A 23016-nucleotide genomic window follows, 5' to 3' on the forward strand; every position below is an offset into this window, starting at 1 on the left:
CTTTTCATGGTTTTTTTGAGACAGGGTTTCTCTGTGTAGCCTTGGCTGTCCTCTGTAGACCAGGCTGTCCTTGAATTCACAGGGATTCACCCGCTTCTGCTTCCCAAGTGCTGAGATTAAAGGCTATGCCACCATCGCCTGGCCCCAGGTATAATAGTACTAAAGAAACTGGGAAGTTGCAAAGCCACTTCCTTTGGCTAAGTGTAATTGTTACATTGTATTTATAATGCTTGTACGGTTAACCAACACTTTATTTTTTGAGATGGGAATAAAAGACCTATAAAATTAACTATAATTTATACAACTATGAGTTTGAATCATTGTTTTAAAGACAAATTAGAACGTCTAACACTTAAAGACTCTAAAATTTATTTCTGGCACTAGGAAACTTGAATTTAAAAACAAAAATTTGGGGCTAGCAGGATAGATCAGTGGTAGAGTGTCTAGCATGCACATGGTTCTGGGTTTGGTTTCCAGCAGCCAAAGAATGCAAAAAAAAAGAGTCCTCAGAACAGGTAGAGGCAGTTTGATAAACCTTGTACATCTAAGTCTGAAAATGTTTATAGCAGTTAGCAGGTGCTTTCTTCAAAGCCTGGACAAACCCTAGGAGTAGTACTTTTAAAAATAAATGCCTCTTTCGTTTTCAGAGGCTAACGAGTTTGTTTTTTTCTCTTTGATTACAGATACTGTGAGAGTCGACGAAGGGTTTTGTTACAGCATGTGCATGAAGGCTATGAAAAAGATCTGTGGGAGTACATTGAGGACTGAGACTGGCCCTGCATAAAATGAACTCTGAAAACTTTACCATCTAGAGTGCTCATGCAATTAAAACAAACACAAACAAGGAGGCACTAAGCCTGTTCTGACACCGCTGGTCTGTAGTACCAGAATTCTGTTTTGTTAACGGAAAGTTTAAGTAAATTATATTGTAATAAAAAAGGTAGATAAACCATTGTACAACAGTATTCTAGGCCGCCAACAAAGTGTGACAGACACACAAAGCCCTCCAACTTTAACTTGTAACGTAGCTTCATTCTCAAAGCTGACTTTGTTTTCTTTTTCCTGAGTGTAGCACAGTTAAATTTCAAACCGCTCCTTGACACTGCTTTTCATGTCCAAACCAGCCATTTTGTTGTACTTTGGTACAGGACCTCTTCCCCTTCCTCCCCTGCACATACACACCTCCACACACAGTCGGATTCACTTTCTCTCATACCCTGAGGTCATGAGTGAATAATGATTATTAGCTACTTGTAAAGGAAATTCTTGGGAGGGAGAAGGGGCTAGGCAGCAAGAGGATTAAATAAACAAAAAACACAAAAACTTTGTATATGACTTTTAAAACAAGAGGACAACACAGTATTTTTCAAAATTGTATATAGTGCATATGCATGGATAAAGCAAGCGTGGCACGTGTTTGCATAATGTTTAATTACAAAAATATTTATTCTTTAAAAAGCTTCAAGATTCTGTCTATTTGCTGTGCATTTTCCTTCAGTTGGCTTTATCTTTCCAGGGTTGGGTTGGGATACAGGTGTTTGTTAAGCCCCTCTGCAAGACCTGACTAGAGTGCTTTCCCTTTCCTGAGGTCAGTTTGCCCTTTGTGGTTTGGTTGTATCTTTTTCTGGCCATGGGTCTCATGCCTAGAATTCTCAGCTTCTGGATCTAGATCCAGGAAGTCAAGTTCTAAGCAAATGCCTCGGCCTGTTAAAGGGTTTAGTTGCTTCAATTCATGAATGATTCTATCCCAACCTACTCTTCTGTGGCCGTGATGCCCCACTTCAGCCTGTGTGCCCACACCATGCACACAGCTGTAGCTTTCTAGGCTCCCCATCACATCCGGAGGAGGCATTTCAACATTTCTTTTCCTGTTTTATTTTTCCTGAATTGCTGCTTTGAGCCTTTTAAATTTTTAGTTATGGCTCGTCTCTCATCCCTTCTTTATGTTAGGGTGTTGAAACAATGTTTTCACTTTAAGTATAAATAAATAGCCATTCACTTAGTCTGAGATTGTGAATTGAAATGGTGGATACTGAATTACTTGTGTGTGTTGCGGTGGGTTCAGTTTGAAGGCAAACACCACTAGAACATGATACTCCCAGTACATTTGAGTAGGAATCACTGAGTTTGCTTCTTTTCTATTGTCAGCATATAGGAGAATAATGCATTTTAGCTGTGATGTCCATTTTTATGAAATTTTTACTAAAAGCTATGTTAAAAGTCAAGGATGGTGGTGGTTTTATTAACTATATACTTGTTTAGGCCATTCTGCCTGTGGTATTTCTCAACAGGTCAGCATCCCTAAGACTGTCAGTTTTATATAAGAGTGCAGAGTGAACTAGGCAACTAGATCAAGAGGTAAAACTATTAACTGCCAGTTTTGGCTGAGGACCTCTTCGTCTTCCTTTAACTGTCTTGTGCCTAGGGAGTGTTTACCACTTGTGAGGCAGCTGTGTCTGTTCTTGCAGTGTACATCTTATTACTCCATTGGGAAGTAGGCTCACTTTCCTCTGGCTTTTTGCCTAAGTTAGGCTTTGCTGAATCACCCTACTTTTCCTTTTAGAAAGGTTGTTACATGAGATGTACTTGCAACTGTTCTTTTCCCATCAAAAATCAGTGACTGTTTGCTGAGTATATTATGCTGCTTCCTTAAACCACTGGTCGCTTTAGGATCAACTTGTATCTTTTTTCTTCCCTTTCCTTGTCACCTCAGGTGGCAAATCTGAAGTCAAATGTCTGCTTTTCCATTTTCTCCATGCCCTGTCATTCTCCCATTATCCATTTGACTTTGTTTTAAATAATTGCATCAATCTTAAGACATTTATCAAAACCAACAAGATTTCAGAGAAAGCTCAAGTAAGTTCCTTTTCCTGGTGACTTTGAAAAGCAACCATAATTGTCACATATGTGGTCCCTTAAAATGCTTTGTGTATGTGGTGTTTTAAAAGAGTTAACTTCACAGTATCTAGGTCTGAGTGTCATAAGTTCTCTTCACTCCCTGCCCTGCAACAAGCGTCCAAAAAGAGTATGTATCTCATAGTCTCCGTCCCCCACTATGGAGGGATAGTGTAGTTGGTGACACTTTGTATTCCCAGTGCTCACATGGGACCTGAGGATATTGCACTCACAATTTGTGTGGATCAAGGTGAACTGGCCCTTTTGCTACATCCAAGTTTTTAACAACCGTCTCCATACCTGACAGCATTTCCAGAATTTACCTGCTTTTGTCAGTAGCTAGCTTCAGTGCTCCCAGTTGGGACAGGCAAGCCATATTGTTAACAGCTTCCCTATTTGACCTACCTAAGTCTCTCAGAGGGCTCTACTTAAACATCAGGGTCTCCCTGTGTTGTTGAGATCAGCTGCATTGTCAGTGCATGCTTCATTTGAGCAATTCATTGAGCAACAGGTGAATTTACAATAAAATTTTGATCCAAAGCTCAGGAGACAGACATACCATCGTGGTAGATGGAGTAGCATATGACATTTCCAGACTCGAAATTCTTTGTAATTTGCTGCAACCCAGATTGTATATGTTTTATGTGTGTTCAAATAAATATATTAAAGACACACGTGTATACATACACACAAATAGATCCAAGACTGACTTGATTTGAAATGGTTGAATCTGCAGTGTAATGTGTGGTTCACCTGTAAGTAGGACTTGAAATTTAGAACAAGAAGAGTAAAAGGCTTAATGTAACAAATTCTTTTAGCTACGTCCGGTATAGAGCACTTGGGGGATGGGATGGGGTGGGTTGGTGAGACAATCAGATCGATAAATTGATTAAATGCTCCTAACCCTGTAATTTTGTGCATAGAGCACCTTGTGCTGTGGAAATAACTGTTCTTAGATTTTCATTGTAACTGGACTGTTCAGGTTGCCCAGAGGGAAAGAACATTCCTAATTCTAATAAAATAAACTTTTATTTTGTTATTCCATTAGTTACTTATGTTTATTTTTATAGTTGAAAACAGATAATGTAGGTGGGTAGCTGCCACCTGTATCATGTGCCTTATTCACTGTTCCTATTTAATATAAACCGTCAGGATTTGGTTCAGGCTCTGTGTAGGGAACTGTGAATGAGACCGTCCCCAACATGTAATTTGGCTGATTGAGACTTTCAGAAGTTATTTCTGAAAGCTTTCTGGTTTCTGCATCTTGAACATTGACTTTAGATTGTTGTTTGTGTTGTAGTAGTGATAAACATTAGATGCTCTGTACATCTTGGAATGTCAGTTTTTAAAAGATGAGGTATTTAAAACATTCTCAGCCTCAAAAGGAGTCAGCTTTCACATAAAAGCTGATAGTCCCTATTTGTGGGTATTAACATGGTACTACAATCAAACCAGACTTGAGTTTTATCACATCTGTAGTCTGGTTTGTCACTTTCTAAAACAAGTGGAGTAAAAGATTGCTGTTTCACAGAAGAGAAAAATAACATGATTTTAACTTGCTGAAAGTTTCACGATTTCTTCTATCTGGGACCAGAGTGATATTCAACTACCTCTGTACAGTTTTCTTATTCTGGTCTCAGAATGATGTCACATCCAGAACCAGAAGGAAGTGGCTTTTTCCATACTTTGACAACAGTAATGCCTGGCAATGCTCCTTTGAATGTTACTGCTTCATTCACCATTGTCCTGCTTCTCCGAGAAACCAGCCTTGAGCAGAAAAGAGCCCTTTCCTGCTTGCAGACTGGGCATCCGGTCCCCATGTTCACATTTGAGGACATAGTCTCCACTGGCAGCTGGACCACAAGTTAGACTGAAAATAAATAGCTTAGTGTAATCCGATAGGGTATTTGCAGTTGTTGACCTTGTCCCCTTCCAGTGCAGAGACTTTGGACAGTCTATGGGACTCTTGTTACAGGATCTCTTGGACAGTCTATGGGACTTGTTACAGGATCTCTTTTTATAGATGATAGCTGAAAATGCACAGAGCAGCTGCTGACCTTTTGAGTTCTTCTGAAGACAAGTTCTCAATGTAGCCCAGGTTGATCTAGAATTTATGTAGCCAAGGATGGCCTTGAACTTCCTGATCTTTCAGCTTCTACCTCTTAAGTGCTAGGATGACAGGCATGTGCCACTAAGCCCAGGTTAGCATATAACCTTTAGATCTCAGCATTTATCCCAGCAACTTAGAGTCTGGTAGGAGTTTGATTTTGGTTTTGTTTTTAAAAATGAGTATCAGCACTGTAGCCCAGGCTGACCTCCAATTTAGAGCTTTCCTCCTGCCTCTCTGCCTCCTGTTTACTGGGATTACAGGTGTGCACCTATCAGCTTGGGAGGTTTTGATTTTTGTTTTTTTGTTTTTTTGTTTTTTTTAAGATAAACAACAATGGGAAAACTGTGGCTCCCTCATAAATGAAGACTGCACTCTTAAGTTTTTTTTCCATATATCTTTGGGGAGGTTGGTATATACTTTAAAGAATGTGCATATGTTAGTTTTTCAAGTTGAATTAACCAACCTAGAAGCTCTCAATTGGAAGTCAATGTGACTAATAATAAAGACAACTTTAGGATTTTCTTGGTGTATGTGTGTTGGTTCTTACCCCCACCCCCACCCCCCATCTGCTACTACCGATCTTTCTCTAGGGGAAGTGATACTGCCTTCTTAAGAAAAAACATTGTACAACTGATACTGATTGGGACCATTAGGGTAGTTTTCACTGTAGTTGCCAGCTTACAAACCATGCTAAGTGGTACTTAGCATCTCTAAAAATGAATCCATGTGGAATCCAGAGATATCAAACTTAAATGCATATACAAGTCAGGTAAATAGGGATAGATAACTCCTGTTAGCTGGATTCTGAAAATACTGTCAGATAACTAAAATGTTAAATTTTGACTTCATAGTGTATTCATATTTGTCTGGTTGGATATATATACTATTATGCTATGGTTTTTTGTTTGTTTTTTAAATAGAGATACTGTGGGGATCAAAGAAAGTGGGTAAAATAAAGCTGAGTCACAAGTCATAATTAACTTAGGTCTTTTGTTTGCTAATTACTTTTCTATTGCTGTGACAAAGCACAATGACCAAGGCAAGGAAAGTATTTAATTGAGCTTACAGTTTCAGATGGTTAGAGTCTGAGAGTTCATATCTTGATCCTCAAGTAGGAAGCAGAGAACACTGGGAATGATGACATGAGAGAGTTATAAAACCACAAAGCCTGCCTCCAGTGACATACCTCCAGCAAGGCCACACTTCCTAACCCTTCCCAAACAGTTTCACCAACTGGGGACCAAGTATTTCAACATGAGCTTATGTGAACCATTTTTGTCTAAATCACCACAGTCCACACTCCCCAACCCCCACCCGCACAAATGGTAGAATCGAGTTCCTTCTATATAGTGTTGGGCAATGGAGGCTCGGCAGTCAACAAAAGGGGTCTGTCAGTTTGTGTGACTTGTAACTAAGGCTTTCCATCCAAATGGGTGGTCCTATTACCCAGCCTGCTACCCAGTGGAGCTACATTTGACCGCTTGACACTATTCAAGTAGTCTTACCAAAAGTACCTGCTGGGTTCTAACAACCCCTTCCCCCAATCTATCTATCATCTATCATCTGTTGGTTCTTTGAGAACCAACATGCTCCACCACTCCCCAGGGCCAATTTTTTTTGACTTTTTCTATTCAAAGCAGGTTGCTTTTGTTAAAAACCTCAGATAAACTAAGCAATTTCTCATATTTATGAGCCCTTCTAATTTAATGAGTTACATTCTAGGGCTTTCTATTTCCAGACCCTTCAAAGATGGCCAATCCTGACATGAAGACATTGGCTCTGTATGCATAAAGTAACATTTTCTAAGGATAGCTTTTGTGCCTTAACTATTTGTAAAGCTTTAGAGTCTTACACCCTCGGCAACTAGCTCTTCTGGAACAGTTGGTTTAGACTACAATTCAGGAATTTAAATCCTAAAATTTTTAGGGACCGAATCAAAAAAGGAATGTCTTGCTCTTGCAGGGAGAACTCTGCTACTCCTGTAGGTGTTCCTTTCCTTAGGGTGTAGTATAAAATGATCTGCACTTCTTTTGTGGACTTACTTGGCAATAGACATTCTAATGGGATGCTATCAAGTTGTTAACTGTATCCACTCACAAGTCATTTATGGCTTAATTGCTGGCATTTCTGGTATAGATGAAGATGTTTGCTTATTAATAAATCTCTATCACATAATCTGGCTTGTGGTTCATTTCTACCTGTACAGGACAGAGCCTAGATCTAGTAAGAAACTATGACCTGAGTACTCACCTGGTTGGGAAAGATGTGCTTTAAATTTTTTAATTATTGTGAGACATGATCTTACTATAATTATATCTAGAACCAGCTAGGCTTCAAATTGCAACCCTCTTGGTGCTTGGATTTTAGCTTTGTGCTTCTATGCCTTATCTAGGGAATGCTGTGGAAGGTCAAGACCGTAAACACCAGAGAATACTCAGTAAAGCATAGTGATAGTGTTCCTCTATGCCTTCTTCCCCTCAGAATTTTGTTTTGAGTAGCTTGCAAGAAAATCAACAAAGTATTAAAGCTTAAAAGAACCCCATGATACACTGTAAAAAATCAAATGGGTACAATCAGTACTTTCCAGTGACCAAGTGTTAGCACATTAATTCATGAACTCAGATGGCTGCTTCCATGACATTGCTTCACAGAATTCAAATGCTGTTTCTTTCAAGGACATGTGAGTGTATGTCTCTAAGATAAATTTCATAATCTAGGGCCTTCCTCTGAACAGATTCGAGCCCATAAATCACACTGAAAAAATTAATTGGGAACACAGGCTCCTGGAGCAGCAATTTCATATTCATAATGTGTTTATCAGATATAGAGATTTCTCTTTGGTAAATTGTATACATCATAGGTTTAGTGGGATATTTTAATAACAGTGTACACTTGTGTAATAACCCACGAAAGATGCAAGAGAGAACTATTAAGCTCCATTGTTTTTGTTTTTCTATTTTTAAAGATCTTTATCCATTTTATGTATGTGAGTACACTGTAGCTGTCTTCAGACACACCAGAAGAGGGCATCAGACCTCTTTACAGATGGTTGTGAGCCACCATGTGGTTGCTGGCAGTTGACCTCAGGACCTCTGGAAGAGCAATTGGTGCTCTTAACCTCTGAGCCATTTCTCCAGTCCTGCTCAACTGTTTTTAGAGACACCTTCGAGGCCACTTTCCAGCACTCAGTTGCTGGCTGTTAGTCACTGAAGAGCAGTTTACTCACTTCTGAAATTTATATAAATGTGCCATATGTACTCTTGAGTGGTTTGGTTTATAATGCTTTAAAGACTCTCCATATTATGTGTTAGATCAATCTGTATTGCTAAATAGTTGTGCATTTTGTACATATACCAGTTTATCCAGTTTCCTACCAATAACTTTAATGTTTTCCATTTGAGAGGCTTTTTTTTAATTATTATTTTATGTGTATGGGTGTTTTGCCTGAAAATGGGTCTTCGTCTTTAGAAGGCACTGAATCCCAGAAGCTTATCATTTAGGAAGAATTAATATTTTATTAAGGATGAGTTAGTCTCTGTCCATGAACATGGTGTATATCTTGTCATTTATGTGGTTTTTTCCTTGTGTTTTGAGGTAGGGTCTTATGTAGCCAGTGTTGGCTTTGAACTTCCTATGCCTTAACTTGGGATGGTTCGGAACACTTCCCAAGTACTGGGCTTGCAGGGATGTGCCAAGCAAGGGAGCACATCCCTGCTTAATTTCTTAATTTTTTTTCCTAATAGTGCTTTTTGTAGTTACCTAGATTTTTTTTCCTTAGGTAATAATACATATATAATGTATGTATGTATTATACATACATACATTATGTATATATTTCCATTTGGGTTTTTTGAGACAGGGTCTCCTTGTTTTAATTAAGTTGTCCTTGAACTCAGACCTCCCTGCTTCGACCACTTGGTTTCTGATGTTCATAGGTGTGATGGTGAACATGTCAGGCTGCTTAGTTGATTTTTTTTTTTTTTTAGTATTAATTTTTAAGTTCCATTTCTATTTTTTGCTGCTCTAAAAATAAAACTGATCTTACGTATTGATTGTAAAGCCATTTGCTAAATCTATTCTAGAAATAGTTCTGTGGATTCCATATATGCAAAAGCATGTCTGCAAATGATGTTTTTACCTTTTTTAACATTTTATTGCTGGGCGGTAGTGGCGCACGCCTTTAATCCCAGCACTTGGGAGGCAGAGGCAGGCAGATTTCTGAGTTCGAGGCCAGCCTGGTCTACAGAGTGAGTTCCAGGATAGCCAGGACTACACAGAGAAACCCTGTCTCGAAAAAACCGAAGGAAAAAAAAAAAAAAAAAGACATTTTATTTTGTATGTGTGAGGCAGCAAATGTGTGGAGGAGAGAGAACAAACACCTGTCTTCTTCCACTTAGCTGAGGTGAGCTATTGCTTCTGGTGCTGTCTGGCTTATGCCAAGTTAGCTAACCCACCACTTGTGGCTTTTTGTCTGGGAATCAAACTCAGGTTGTCACGTTGTGTAGCTACTGGTTTTATCTGCTGGACAAACTCTATGCGCCACCCCTTTTAGATTATGAATTTGTTTTGTCTTTTTCTTGTGACAAAATCTAGTACAATGCTAGAAAAATGTAACAGTGACATTCTGATTCTGTTCTTAGAAACATAGGTAAAGATTTTATTGTGATATTTAGGGGTACATTTTTTCATTTACCTTCCAAACGTGGAAGTTTATTTCTGTTTTACTAAAATGTTTTTGGGCTTTTTTTTTTTTTTTTTTTTTTTTTTTTTTTTGAGTTGTTGGGTTTTTTGAAAGCATTGCTAAATTTTATCAGATGCCTTTTCTGGTTCTATCAGAAGTATCAGTTTCTCAGTGTGAAGGTTTAACAGACTGTATATCATGGGCTAAATTCAGCTCATGGAATTTTGTACATCAAACCCTTGACCTATTTTTAAAAGGTTAGGCTTCTGGCTATACTTTACTTACTGTCCAGCCTGCCTATTTGCAGGCAAGTATAAGCCATTCTGTTTAAAGGGGAGGGGCAAGATGGCTCAGCGAGTAAAGGTGCTAGCTGTTGAATTTGATGGCCTGAGTTCCATCCCCGAGTCCCACATGGTTGGAAAGAACCAACTTCTGCAAGCTGCCCTCTCACACCCACACACAATGCACATGCTTTTCCTAATAAGTTAAAGGGAATTTTGAAAAAATAGAAAGGAAAAGGTTTAGGAAAGGGAGAGGAAAAAGAGACAGAAATGTGTGTTGTAAAGCTTAAAGTACATATTTCCCCTCATTCTACAGCAATGTCTGACGGAGCTGCCTGCCATGACAGGAATATACAGTGAACTTCAAAATACGGTAGATAATTCAAAATACGGTAGAACACTTAGATGTGACTAGTAAAAATGGATTTTTTACTTTTAGTAAATTTAGATTTAAATAGCCCATTATGCCAGGCAGTGGTGGCGCACGCTTGTAATCCTAGCACTTGGGAGGCAGAGGCAGGCGGATTGATGAGTTCGAGGCCAGCCTGGTCTACAGAGTGAGTTCCAGGACAGCCAGGGCTATACAGAGAAACCCTGTCTCAAACAAACAAACAAAGCCTATTATGTTCTATATAACTGTATAGAACTAGAAATCATATATAACATCGTACTTTATAATGTATGCTTTGTTTTTTATTTATTTACAAAATTGAGAGCACACACTGTTATTCTTCATATTTTCCAGTAAATCTAAGGTATTATCTGAATGCCAGAGATTGACCCAACAAGGCAAGTGCTCTATCACTCTGACTTTTCATTGGTTGAAAAATGTATTTTGGTTTTTTTCTTTGTGATAGGTATCTATGAATATATAGAGAGTTGTTAAATTCTGTTTGGGACAGTCTTACATAGTCCTGGCTGGCCTTAGTCTTGCTCTGTGGCTAAGGATGACCTTGAACTTCTTCTGATCATCCCGTTTCCACTTCTGAAATGAGTATGGCTTGTGTATAGATTCTAATTCCTTTTATTTTTTCAGGACTTTAAGTTATTTATACTCAGCTTTTTGGTGTTTTGATCATTTCAAGTTTGTTTTTGTTTGTTTGTTAGACAAGATTTCTCTGTGTAGCCCTGGCTCCTGGGACTCACTCTGTAGACCAGGCTGGGATAGAACTCAGAGATCTACCTGCCTCTGCCTCCTGAGTGCTGGGACTGAAGGTGTATACCCAAACTACCTGGCTTATTTCAAGTTTTTCAGCCTGTAATGTCCCACCTCCCATGGCTGCAGTGTTGGTTCAATTTTTAGGAAGTTGCCCTGTAATACAACCAGGTAAGTTTTCTTTTTTCAAAAACTTTTCATTATTTTAAAATTATGTGTATTGTGTGCCTGCATGGGGTGTGTGCTAGAGGAAGCCAGAGGTGTCAATTGAGCTGTAGTTACAGGTAGCTGTAAAACTGCCCGACAGGGTTGTTGTGAACTGAACTCAGCCGGATCCTCTGGAAGAGAAAAAACAACTCTTAACTGCTGAGCCATCTGTCCAGCCCAATTTTGTTTGTATAGGAATTGCTGCACATTTCAGATCCTTAAACTTGGATAATTCATGTATTTCTCACGTCCATAGTCTGTCTTCTGAGATTAATGCTGTATTTAGATGGCTCTATTCCTCTAGATGTCAGATTGCTCCGCCACCTCTTGTTTTCAATGTGCATACTTTTCATTTAGCTGCTTTTAAGTTGTCTGGCTTTCTCATGGCTATTAAAGTCACCTGGTGTGCTTTCTGTTTCTTGTTGGCTGGTTTGGTGACTATGGTGACTAGCCTTCCATTATGCTCGTGTAGTGACCATTCACTGCCAATATGTCCCACTTCTTTTGACAACTGTTCTAATATTTATGTATTTTGTGTCCTGAGTGTTTTGTTTGCATTTATGTTCTTGCACACATGTGCCTGGTGCTTGTGGTAGTCGGGAGGCAATCCCCTGTCATTGTAATTATGGACAGTGTCAGCTTTAATGTGGTACTGGCAAACAACCCTGGCTCCTCTGCAAGAACACGTGTTCTTAACCAATAAGCCATCTTTCCACTGTCTTTTTGTTTTTAACGGATTGTCTTCATTTTTATGTGTTTGTAGATGAAGGACTATTTATATGTTCACCACAGAAGCCAGAAGGGGTACCATGTAACTAGAGTTAAAAGCACTAGAGAACTGCCTGACATGGACACTGGGAACTGAACCCAGTCCTCTGCAAGAGCCACAAGTGCTCTTAACTGATGAGCCACCACTCCAGGGACAGTACCTTTTTTAAAATCCACAAATAGAAACATAGCATGTTTTCTGTACCTTTTCATATGTAGCCTCCACCTGCTTTTTCTCTTTTATATCCTCGGGAATTCTTACAAGCTGGGTTTTACAAGTGATCTGTACATCTTACAGTAGCATCTTACCTTGATTCACTTAAATTGTCTTTGGTGATGGATGTTTGGATATGTCTAGTATCTTTTTTTCTCACGATCTAAGCAGCATTCATCTATGCTTTTTGCCTACATTGTCTACTGATTACTGCTATTTGTACTGTCATGAATAGGAAATATTTTATGAAGAATTTTGAAAAATATGGATGCTTAGTGTTCTTTTATTTGTTTTTCGTTTTGTTTTGTTTTGGAGACAGGGTTTCTCTGTGTGTCCCTGGCTGTTCTGGAACTTGCTCTATGGACAGGCTGGCCTTGAACTCTCAGAGATTCACCTGTTTTTACCTGAGGAACACTGGGATCAAAGGTGTGCACTACCACTTCTAAAGAGACCCGATATGCTGGAGTTTCCCAGCAGGTAGCATCGGAACAAAATTAGGGACCTGGAGAGATGGATGATGGCACTGATTGCTCTTCCAGAGCACCCAATGGCAGCTCACAGTTGTACTTCCAAGGTCTTGCACCCTCACACAGACATGCATGCAAGCAAAACACCAATGCACATAATTAATTAATTAAGCTGGGCAGTGGTGGCCCACACCTTCTTTAATTCCCGCACTTGGGAGGCAAAGGCAGGTGGATCTCTTGTGAGTTCAAGGCCAGCCTGCTCTACAGTGTGAATCCAGGATAGCCAGGGACAGTTAGTTACACAGAGAAACTGTGTCTTGGGGGTTGGGTGTCAGGAGTCCAGAAATTAAAATACTAAAAGTGGGAAAATGTCCTCTGAACTCTACACATGTGCCATGGCATATGCACCCCTTTTCATAATAAATGTAAATTTTAAAACATATAATAAAGGATTCTACCTATTAAAAATATTAAATATTATTTATCCTCACATGGCCCCTTCCAGGGAAGTTTTATATATTTGGAAATAGGAGCATGGACTTTGTACTAACATCATTCTTAAGGCTCTCTTGTTCGCAGCTGGCCGAACCATTCAGCTAATTTGTTTTTAAACATCCTATGGCATGAATTTTCTTACCTTCATTCACCAACATCAATTTGTATGATCACAGATGTACTCTGCTTCCTATACCTCTCTCTCTCTCTGCCTCTGGTGGATGAAGGTCTTGCTGTATAAACCAGGCTAGCCTATTTTAAGAGTTATCCTCCTACCTCTGCCTCCTGTATGCTTGGATTACAGGCAAGTGTCATTGTGATCAGCCTGTTTGTTTTGGAGATAAGGTCTTACCATGTTGTCAAGCCTAACCTGTAACTCACATGTAGCCCACGGTAGCCTCTCCTCCTGCTTTCAGTCTCCTGAGTGCTAGGATTGCAGTGTAAGCTGCTGTGCTAGGGCTCTTCTTTCTGCTCTTCTATTTCTGTCTGTCCATCCATCCATCTATCCAGAAACAGGATTTCATCTATCTTCTTTCTGCTCTTCTATTTCTGTCTGTCTGTCCATCCATCCATCCAGAAACAGGATTTCATCTATCTATATGTCTATCGACTGGATTTGATGAAGCCAGGCAGGCTAACCTGGAAGTCACTATGCTACTAAGGCTGTTTATGAATGTCTGATCTGTCTGCCGCCCTTCAAAAGCTAGGTGTACCTGGTTTTGTTTCTTTTTTCTAAGCAAAGTAGTCTCTCTTAGATTATCAGTTCTTGGTATCCATTTTATTTTATTTTATATGTTTTGAAACAAGGTCTTGTTACATAGCTCTGACTGTCCTGGAACTTTATCTGTAGATCAGGCTAGTATCAGATGCACAAAGATCCATTTGCTTCTGTCTCCCCAAGAACTTGGATTAAAGGCATGCCACCATACCGTAATTCTTGGCATTTGTGATTCATTCTCTACTCAGTAGTTAACACGAACCCTTTAGCTTGTTCATTCTGAACAAGCCATTCCTTGCTCAGAACTCTCTAGAGCCCTCCCACTGCTCTTTACAAAGTAGCCTCATATGGCCTTGGGAGGTCAACACCAACCACCTCAGGGCACAGTTTCTCGCCTTAGAATTCTTCCTTAGTCAGTGTGCTTCCTCAGCCTGTCTCCTCCAGCTAATAATGCCTTATTTTTTTTTTAGATGTAATTTAAAACATCTCTTACCTAGAAAAAGCTTTCTACAGATAGTCTAGGATGAAGCCCATGGTTACTTTCTCCTGCTGTTGTACATTTCTCCTTCTTAGCAGTTACCACAATCCTGATGCTATGTGGTATGTTTTGTTAATTTATTACTGGCATAGATAATATGTCCATATAGAGTAAAATTAAAGTTCTAAACAGTCTACCTCTATTCTTCGCACCCCTGCTATACAGTTCTCTTCCTTAGAGATAAACACTTTTGGTATCTGAATATTCTCCTAGAAATATTTTCTAATAATTATGTATATAATATTCTTAGTTTTGCTTTATTAACATAGATACTATATGCATTTCTTGCACATTGTCATTATCTGATAATAGTATACCTTGGCAATTCTCTTACATGTAAACAGTTGTCTCTTTTCATATGCCACACAATATGAACTTCTTATCATTTATTTGATTTCTACTGTTGGGTATTTAGGTAGTTTTTCCAGTGTTGGTTTATTCCAAACAATGACACATCAGATACCTCTGTAAAGCCATGTCTTACGTCTCTATGTATAGAATAAATTCCTATAATTGAAACAGTTGGGTTAAAGGTTATGTGTAGTTTTAATTTTGGTAGTTGTTGTTAAGCTGCTCTTATGGGAAGCTTGACCAATTTGTTTCCACTGGTGATATTTTCCTCATAAATATGTCAATGAAAATTTTTGTTGTCAATGTAAGATGTAGACCAAATCTCTTGGAAACATCAATTTGTATTATTTCTCTTCCTGGCAGCTTTATTTTCGTATGTTTAGGAGCTACCTGTATTTATTGAGTGAACCGTTTCTTTATAAACTTTGCTTCGTTATCTAATATCCCACTGACACGCTACACACTAAATTCGTCCAGCCCGGTGCAGAGTTGTCTAAGCTCCGGCTGGGCGTCCCCTCACCCATTCCTTCTGAGCTAAGCCACCAGTGGCCGGGACTCCTGGAACTCACCGACCTCACAGCCGCTGCCTTCCACTTGGCAACCTAATTCCTTACTGGCTCAGGTTCCTCCTTCCTTCCCTGGCTACGACTTCCGGCTCCGCTGGTCGCCCGGGAAACGGTCGGCTTCCGGTCGCGAAGCGGTGGGCGGAGCCAAGATGGCTGAGGAGAAGCTTGGGATGGTAAGCGGGGAGATTCTCGGAGGCGTCGTGGCGGCCTCAGGGCGGGGCGTCGGGGCCGGGCGGGGCCGGGTGGGGCCCAGGCCGGGCGGCGGGGCCCGGGCGTCGGGGCCGGGCCGGGGCGGACGCGGAGTAGTCCCTCCGGGAGGCGGCGCGGCCGGGTCCTGCTCCCCGCCTGGCTGGGCGTTTGGGCGAATGCGAACCTGTGCAGCGCTTCGTCCGTCTTGGGACGGCCCTCTCCCTGGATAGAATAGAGAGGTTTTTCTGCAAATGGTGTTTTTCCTACTCTTAGGATTTTTGGGGGGCGGGGCATGTTAGGTGGTGGGTACTGCACCTTCACTAGGCAGTTCTTGATATCTCATGGATGGGTAATTTAATAGGCTGCAGCCTGGAAACTTTGAGCGCCCCTGCCGTCTCACTGCGACTGGCCTGTTTTCCCAGCTGCGATTAGATTTTGTTAAAGCCCTGTTTCAGAACTCAGCGGGTTTAAATTGTTAGTTAATTCTACAGAACGGCCTGTGTGAATTCAGGCCGACTCAGTAGTAACTGACTTTTTGCATCACTCGTGACCTTGCTTGCTTGTGACAGTCTTGTATGTACATAGTATTTGCACTGTAGTTCACGCTGGCTACGGATTAGCTTTTAATACTCTTACCTTCAGTTCCCCAAATTCCGGGATTACAGGAGTGCGTCATCACTCCCAGCTACATTTTTTGATTGACTAATGGTATGTTTATGAGGTTCAGTGGGATGATACTCCGGTAAGTCAGGGTCATAAGCATTTCCATCTCAGCATATAAAATGTTGCAAACAGTAGCCTCCTACATAAGCATTTGCTTCTGTCTATTGGTACTTGCTTCCTATTACTGAGTGTTTCTCTCCATCTTTTCCTAACTTTTGGCGACCTCATGTTCTACTCTATATTCCCATAAAATCAACTTTTTTTAAAAAATAGGGCTTATTTGTGTGCTGACTCTTCTAGAACTAGCTTTGCACACCAGGCTGGCCTCCAACTCAGAGATCTACCTGCTTCTGCCTGGGATTAAAGGTGTGTGCCACCCCTTTGAGATCAGCTTTTTTTAGCTTCCACATAGGAGCAAGACCATGCTTTGGCTTTCTCTGCCAGGCATATTTTACTTAGCATATGTTTTCCCACAGTACGACAGATTATATCTCATTCTTTTTCATGTCTGAATAATATATGAATACTATTGGGGTCTAGGAATTGCCTCACAAACCATACACTGATCTCAGTCAGACAGGGATAGTTTATTGAGCATGTGCCCCAGAACTGGTTGACCAGGAACTGAACCATGACCCCAAGTTAAGATCTTACAAGGTTTTTAAGCCCCAAATCCACAAACATCTGTGCCAAGTTATTTCACCAATCAGGATTTAGGGATAGGAGATTTCCTTAGGAACATGTCTTTGCTGTACACTTATCCTGCTCCCATTGGTTGGGGTGTTCACATGTGGCAGGATACCTGCATTGTCTAATATTCATGTCCTAATGTGTCTAGCAGGATGGGACTTGTCTAACATTCATGTCTTAACTTGCCAACCAGGATGTCAGTTACCCATGTACATGTCTCTTTCTGACAAGTAGGATGTTAGTTCCCAGCGAGGTCTTGGGAACTTAAACTTTATTCGACCATTACTCAAAATGGAAGTTTTATTCCAAATAGTTTCTTACATTGGGGCAGGTGTCTCTCTTATGTTGGGTTCCATCTCAGGGGTGGCTTAAATCATTAAAGCTTATACATATATTATTTCCCCACTTCTTGTTACTTACCCATCTTTGGGCAACTCCATTGAGTCTCTACTTTGATACTGTGAAAAATGCTGCAATAGATGAGGAACACTATCTCCTTGATAGAATGAGTGTATTTTACTTTGGTGTGTACTCAGTAGTAGGATGGCTGGATCATAGGGATGTGTTGATGGGGGCTTCTCTTGGGCTAGCATCAAACTACAATTCTCCTGCCTCAGCACCAAGGTGCTAGGATCATAGGTATATGCCATTGGGCAAGAACTGATTATTATATTTTTAGTTTTTTGACAGTAGTTGATTTTTGAGGAATATGTTTGTAATTGTATTTAATCCCAAATAAAGAACCTTGTACCTTACTTTACTTTTGGGTTTCAAACCCTATCCTGAACTAACAGAATGATTTTAGTTTTTTTATATTGTCTTTTGAAAAACACCATGGAAAACAGACAAATTAGTTGCCTCTGGTTGACCATTTTGTAATGCAGTGTTGTTTCTTGTAGGGCTCTCTGTTGTTTGCCAGTTTATTTGCAGAGTGATATCAGCAGAAAACTTAGTACAGAGGAGGAATCTCAATGCATAAGCTAAAAGATAAACTGATCTGATTAATGTTACTAGGTTCAAGATTCTGGCACCATTGTTGTGGGGTATTCACCAGAGAAGACTGCTCAGACACGGACTTAAGGCAATAGAGAGTCTATTAGCTGGTTGACAGGCGACCACACTGGGTGTTCAGAATCCCAGTGTAGCCATGAGCCTTTCTCAGGATGAGGTTTTAAGTACAAAAACCAAATTTTGAGTTGTCATACTTCAGTTAACAAGAACAATTAGCCAGAAGCAAGACTGCAGAAGTTAAAAACAAGGTTAGTCTCTGTGTGTGTGTGTGTGTGTGTGTGTGTGTGTGTGTGTGTGTGTGTATGTATGTATGTATGTGTTTGCATACTTTCACATATGTGAAGTAGCACAGTAGTGGAGATCAGAGGACCTTCTACCATATGGATCCTGAGGATTGAACCCAAGTCATTAGACTTTATCTTCTGAGCCATCTTATACAGCTTTAAGGACCAGTATACTGGGCATCAAACTCCGCCTTTCTCATGCCTAACCCTTAGTAAGTCTGTCCCTCTGTTGTCTTCCAGGGCTTCAGCCTATGATAATCAACTGTTCCTAATGACTTGTGTGAGCCTGTTCATCAGAGGCTTTGATTTCCCTTATATTGACTTGGATTATGAATCTTTTGGCTCAAGGGAGGATGGGTAGTGTCTAAGCTGTGAGCAGACACCATGACCAAGGCAACTCTTACAAAGGAAAACATTTTATTGGGCTGGCTGAAGCATTGTAGTGTACAGGCTGGCCTGACATTGGAAGTGAACCGAGAATTGTACATCTAGACCCTAGGCAGCAGGAGACTGTGCCACACTGAACCTAGCTTAAACCTAGGAGACCTGAAGGCTTCCTCTACAGTGACACACCTTCTCCTACAAGGTCATACCTACTCCAATAAGGCCACACCTCCTAATAGTGCCACTCCCTGTAGGCCAAGCATTCAAACACATGAGTCTGTGGGCGCCATACCACAGGTAGTTACTCAGTTTTTCTGATTACATTCCACTTGGACCGATCACACCCACTTCCATGTCTATAGTCTCAGAAGTTAGGCTAAGAGGCTTTTCATTCCCCATTTCAAAGTCTTCCCCTAGTCCAAGAGTTCAGACTCAGAACAGTCTCTGACTATCACAGTTTGCTATTTGGGGCCATTATTGAGGTCTCTGATTGCACACTGAATCATGGACTTTTCCCTTCCTCTGTCTTGAAGGTCAGACCTGAGGGGCATCTTCTCACTTCTGTGTTCTTCCTTCCAATGGGTTCTAAGTTCTTGGGTCTTAGAAAGAGCTCTTCAGATCTGACTTGTATGCTTTCCATTGTCCCCTGTCAGCTGTACGACACAGCAGGTAGCCTCTCCATCTCATTCTGCCCTTTTCTCACTAGATCAGAGGCTGCTGCAGAAGACAGCACCTATGGCTTTTTCTTACTTGGGCAGGTTCTTTAGGGCAGACAGCTGAGCCTCAGCTGCATGTCTTATTGCCCACAGTAAAGTCTGCAATAGCTGATACTTTCAGAGACTGCACTGTATTTTCTAGCACATCAGGGTTGGAGTTATCTTCATACACACTTGGTGGTCACCATTTATTAAGGAAGCCTGCCACCCCATTTTCTGTACTGTGTATACTATACCCCATTCTGGGATTTCTCCCTAAGGACACTTCAGCCTTAGATGGCAAGCCTTGATCAGATGCCTTATCATCCATTGCAGAGTGCATGCAACTACCAGTACAGTAAGGAGGCACACTGTGCCATACTGTCTAGGGAAAGATAGCCATGTCAGGATTAGTCCTCCATCCTCAAGTCAGCCTCAATTAACATGTCTCCTTCGTTATCATCAGAGGGACCATGCAACCATTCCTCCCCACTCATCTTTGGTTCTGTTGGTTCCTGTGAGGGTACCAGTTATATTGTGTACTTTTTTGGGAAGATACAAACATTTGTACACCTTAGGTAGGGCACTAATAACAAACCAAAGATTATTTCCCCTGACTAGTTTGGTGAGTACTGAGTTTATGTGGAGTTACTTATGAGACCGTAGGTGACTTAAAGGCAGCCACATCACTGAAAACCCCTTTGGAGCACTGGGCATTGCTCTTCAAGCCTGCATTCCCACACAGCTTTCAGTGAGTCCCACCAGACTGTCTCCACAGCACCTGTTTACTACTTTCATGACCTTATGTGTCTGCATCCTGAAGCTTTTGAGTTTCATGGGAACTCTCTTCAGCTCCCTGAACCTCACTAACCTCCTTCCCTCCTCCAGGAGGAAGTGGCCACATGGCATCAGAGGCTTTACTCCCCATTGCCGTCTACCTATTGACTCCATTGTTTTAGTTTTGTGCTGCTGTCTTGGCAATACCATGAGCTACACTTTTCTTTTTGTATTCTGATGTTGACAATCCTTACATGGTTTTACAATTTCATTTGCTCAATTCATTGCTTCATTCCAATTGTTTTCTTGTTTCTTAATGTAATTTCTTTAGAAATGTAGGTGTCTATAAAATTGAAATTCTGAGTCGTCTACACTTGCCTGTTTATTATTACTGTTGTTGTTGTTGTCATTTGTGGTGCTGGGAATTAAACTCGGGTCTCATACATGCCAGGCAGACACCCCAGCCCTTTAGAGTTTCTTGTGCTAGGGCTGGGTCTCAGTGGGAATTACTTAGTGTGCAATTTCTTTTTCCTATTGCAGTACTTCTTTTTTTTTTTTTTTTTTTTTTAAGTGTTTCTTGTTTTTATTTAGGGTGGGAGGCAGGAGGGGGATACAGGGTGAGATAGAGGACTGAAAACAGGTGACCTCCTAATTTTTCTTCTTAAACAGGGAATACTGCCATTCTGACAGCAGGCTCACCTAATGGCACATTTTGAATTTGTAATAGCATCCTGTGAAATTCTGAAGGAGAAAATGTTTGCTTCTTTTGACACATATGCCCAGCAAGCATTAGGTGAGGTGGGTCTGACCACAATTCTAAGGAGGACAGGTAGAGGTGACTGTGTGTGGCATTTACTGAGATGTGTCAGGGTAGAGCTTGGCAGTGGAGCAGAGGACTCAATCACTGGGACAGTAACCAGACACTTCCAGTGGGTGGCAGAGCAGACAGGAGCCCAGGCAGATCTGTGCGGGGACTCCTGTGCAGGCAGTGCTTTTGAGGAGGAGTGCAAGGGAAGAGATGGGAGAAAGACAAGTGAGCAAAGGTCGGAGGGCAGAGGCGAGAAGGAAGGAGCAGAGTGCTGCAGCTGCAATGAAACTCTGCACTGAGGCTGCCATGCCCAGTAATGCTGGGGACAGTGTGGCACTACCTGCTGGGGAAGCAGATGTCTAATTCCTTCTATCAACCAACCATGTGGTTGCTGGGAATTGAACTCAGGACCTCTGGAAGAGCAGTCAGTGCTCCTAACTGCTGAGCCATTTCTCCAGCCTGCAGTACTTCTTTTTGTTGTTATAATTTTGTTTTTAATTTTTTACAAAAGATCACATGTATGGATGTTTTATCCGAATATGTTTAAGTGCACAATTTGCATGCCTGATGCCCACAGAGGCCAGAAGAGGGCACTGGTTCCCCTGGAACTGGAACTACAGACTGTTGTGAGCCACCACATGGGTACTAGGAATTGAACCTGGGTCCTCTGTAAGACTGCTCAGTACTCTTGACAGCCAAGCCATCTCCAGCTCCTGTTGTTTTGTTTTGTGAAACAGGGTGTGCCTCTATCCATCCTTGGTTAGCCTCAAACTGGATCTCATCCTCTCTCAGCCTCCTAAGTGATGGGCTTGTAGACATGCATTGCCATGCTTGGCTTGGTACCTTTCCTTAAGGTACAGCTGTGTGTGGAGTTTCTTTTGCCAGTTATTCAGGTGCATACTGTTGTATATGTTGAAGAGGCAGAGGTTGGAGGATCATGAGTTTTAGGCCAGCCTGAGGTATACCCTTTAAAATTAAACTTTTTGGTTTGCAGCTGGAGAGATGGCTCAGTAGTTGCAGTCATTTGTTGCTCTTGCAGAGGATCCAGGTTGCATTCTCAGTGCTCCCATGATGGCTCACAAACACCCAGGACTCTAGTTCTGGGAGATCTGACTCCTCCTCTGACATCTGTGGGCATCAGGCATACACTTGGTGTACATACATGCAGGCAAAACATTCATATGCGTAAAATAATAAATCTTTTAAAAAGTTCCCGTTAGTGCTTCTGAAAAAAATTGCAGCCAGTATTTCCTCCTTAGGCATATAAATAGTCTTGCTGTTGTTTTTGTTTTGAGACAGGGTCTCACTGTATAGCAATGGCTGTCCTACATAGATCAGGCTATTCTCCAACTCTGATATCCTCTTGCCTCTACCTTCCTAGGTACTAAGATTAATGGCATGTGCCACCACAGCTGGCCCTTACTGTGGTATATGATGTATAAAATTAGGGAACTGGTAAGAGAACAATCCACTTGAAGATGATTCTAATAAGTCACAGTGTTGTGTTAGCACAGTATCTTCGTCTCTAGCATCTTCCTCAATTGCTCTTCACCTTATGTTTTTAGCCAGGGTCTCTCACTGCACCTAATGATTCTCTAGGCGGGTGGTGATGAGCGCCTCGGTCTGCTTGTCTCTTATTTCCCCAGTGCTGAGATTACACACATGCTGTACTCAGCTTTTCCTTGGTTACTGCGACTTGGGTCTTCATGCTTGTGCCATAGGTTCTTTACTGCCTGAGCTGTCTGCCTTCATTTTATCAACAGAGATCACGGTCTGTGATATGGCTTAGCAGATAAAAGGGCTTGCTACCAAGACTGACAAGAGTTAGGTCCTCAGGGACTAACTGCAGAAGGGGAGAAAAGATTCTTGAATGATGTTTCCTGTGTACATACATATGCATGTACACACACACATACAAATGTTAAAAAAATTTTCTGATTTGGCTGCTAAGAAGTAGAACATTAAATATACTGTATGAGGTATTTAATAATTTAGTATATTAATATGAGTGTATGTTGTACTTTGTAATTTTGGTATATTATAAATAAGCATATACTATGCATTATAC

At 41.0% G+C, this 23016-nt stretch overlaps 2 protein-coding genes across 6 annotated transcripts in view; both read left to right on the top strand.

Moving 5' to 3' along the window:
• The window catches only part of Arih1 (ariadne RBR E3 ubiquitin protein ligase 1), a 96778-nt gene extending 92844 nt beyond the window's left edge, over positions 1 to 3934 (top strand). For both annotated transcript variants that reach the window (XM_076925495.1, XM_076925494.1), the window contains one exon: positions 684 to 3934. In XM_076925495.1, coding sequence (XP_076781610.1) covers positions 684 to 768 — 85 coding nt within the window. In that variant the 3' untranslated portion in view covers positions 769 to 3934. The remainder of the gene's footprint in view (positions 1 to 683) is intronic.
• Positions 3935 to 15513: 11579 nt separating this feature from the next.
• Positions 15514 to 23016, top strand: part of Bbs4 (Bardet-Biedl syndrome 4) — a 30909-nt gene continuing 23406 nt past the window's right edge. The window contains exon 1 of one of the 4 annotated variants that reach the window (XM_076925501.1): positions 15514 to 15620. In XM_076925501.1, the coding sequence (XP_076781616.1) occupies positions 15597 to 15620 (24 nt within the window). In that variant the 5' untranslated portion in view covers positions 15514 to 15596. The remainder of the gene's footprint in view (positions 15621 to 23016) is intronic. The other 3 variants (XM_076925500.1, XM_076925503.1, XM_076925502.1) reach the window with 3 other exon arrangements.

The sequence above is a fragment of the Arvicanthis niloticus genome, chromosome 26 (genome assembly GCF_011762505.2).
Source record: "Arvicanthis niloticus isolate mArvNil1 chromosome 26, mArvNil1.pat.X, whole genome shotgun sequence".
Classification (NCBI taxonomy): domain Eukaryota; kingdom Metazoa; phylum Chordata; class Mammalia; order Rodentia; family Muridae; genus Arvicanthis; species Arvicanthis niloticus.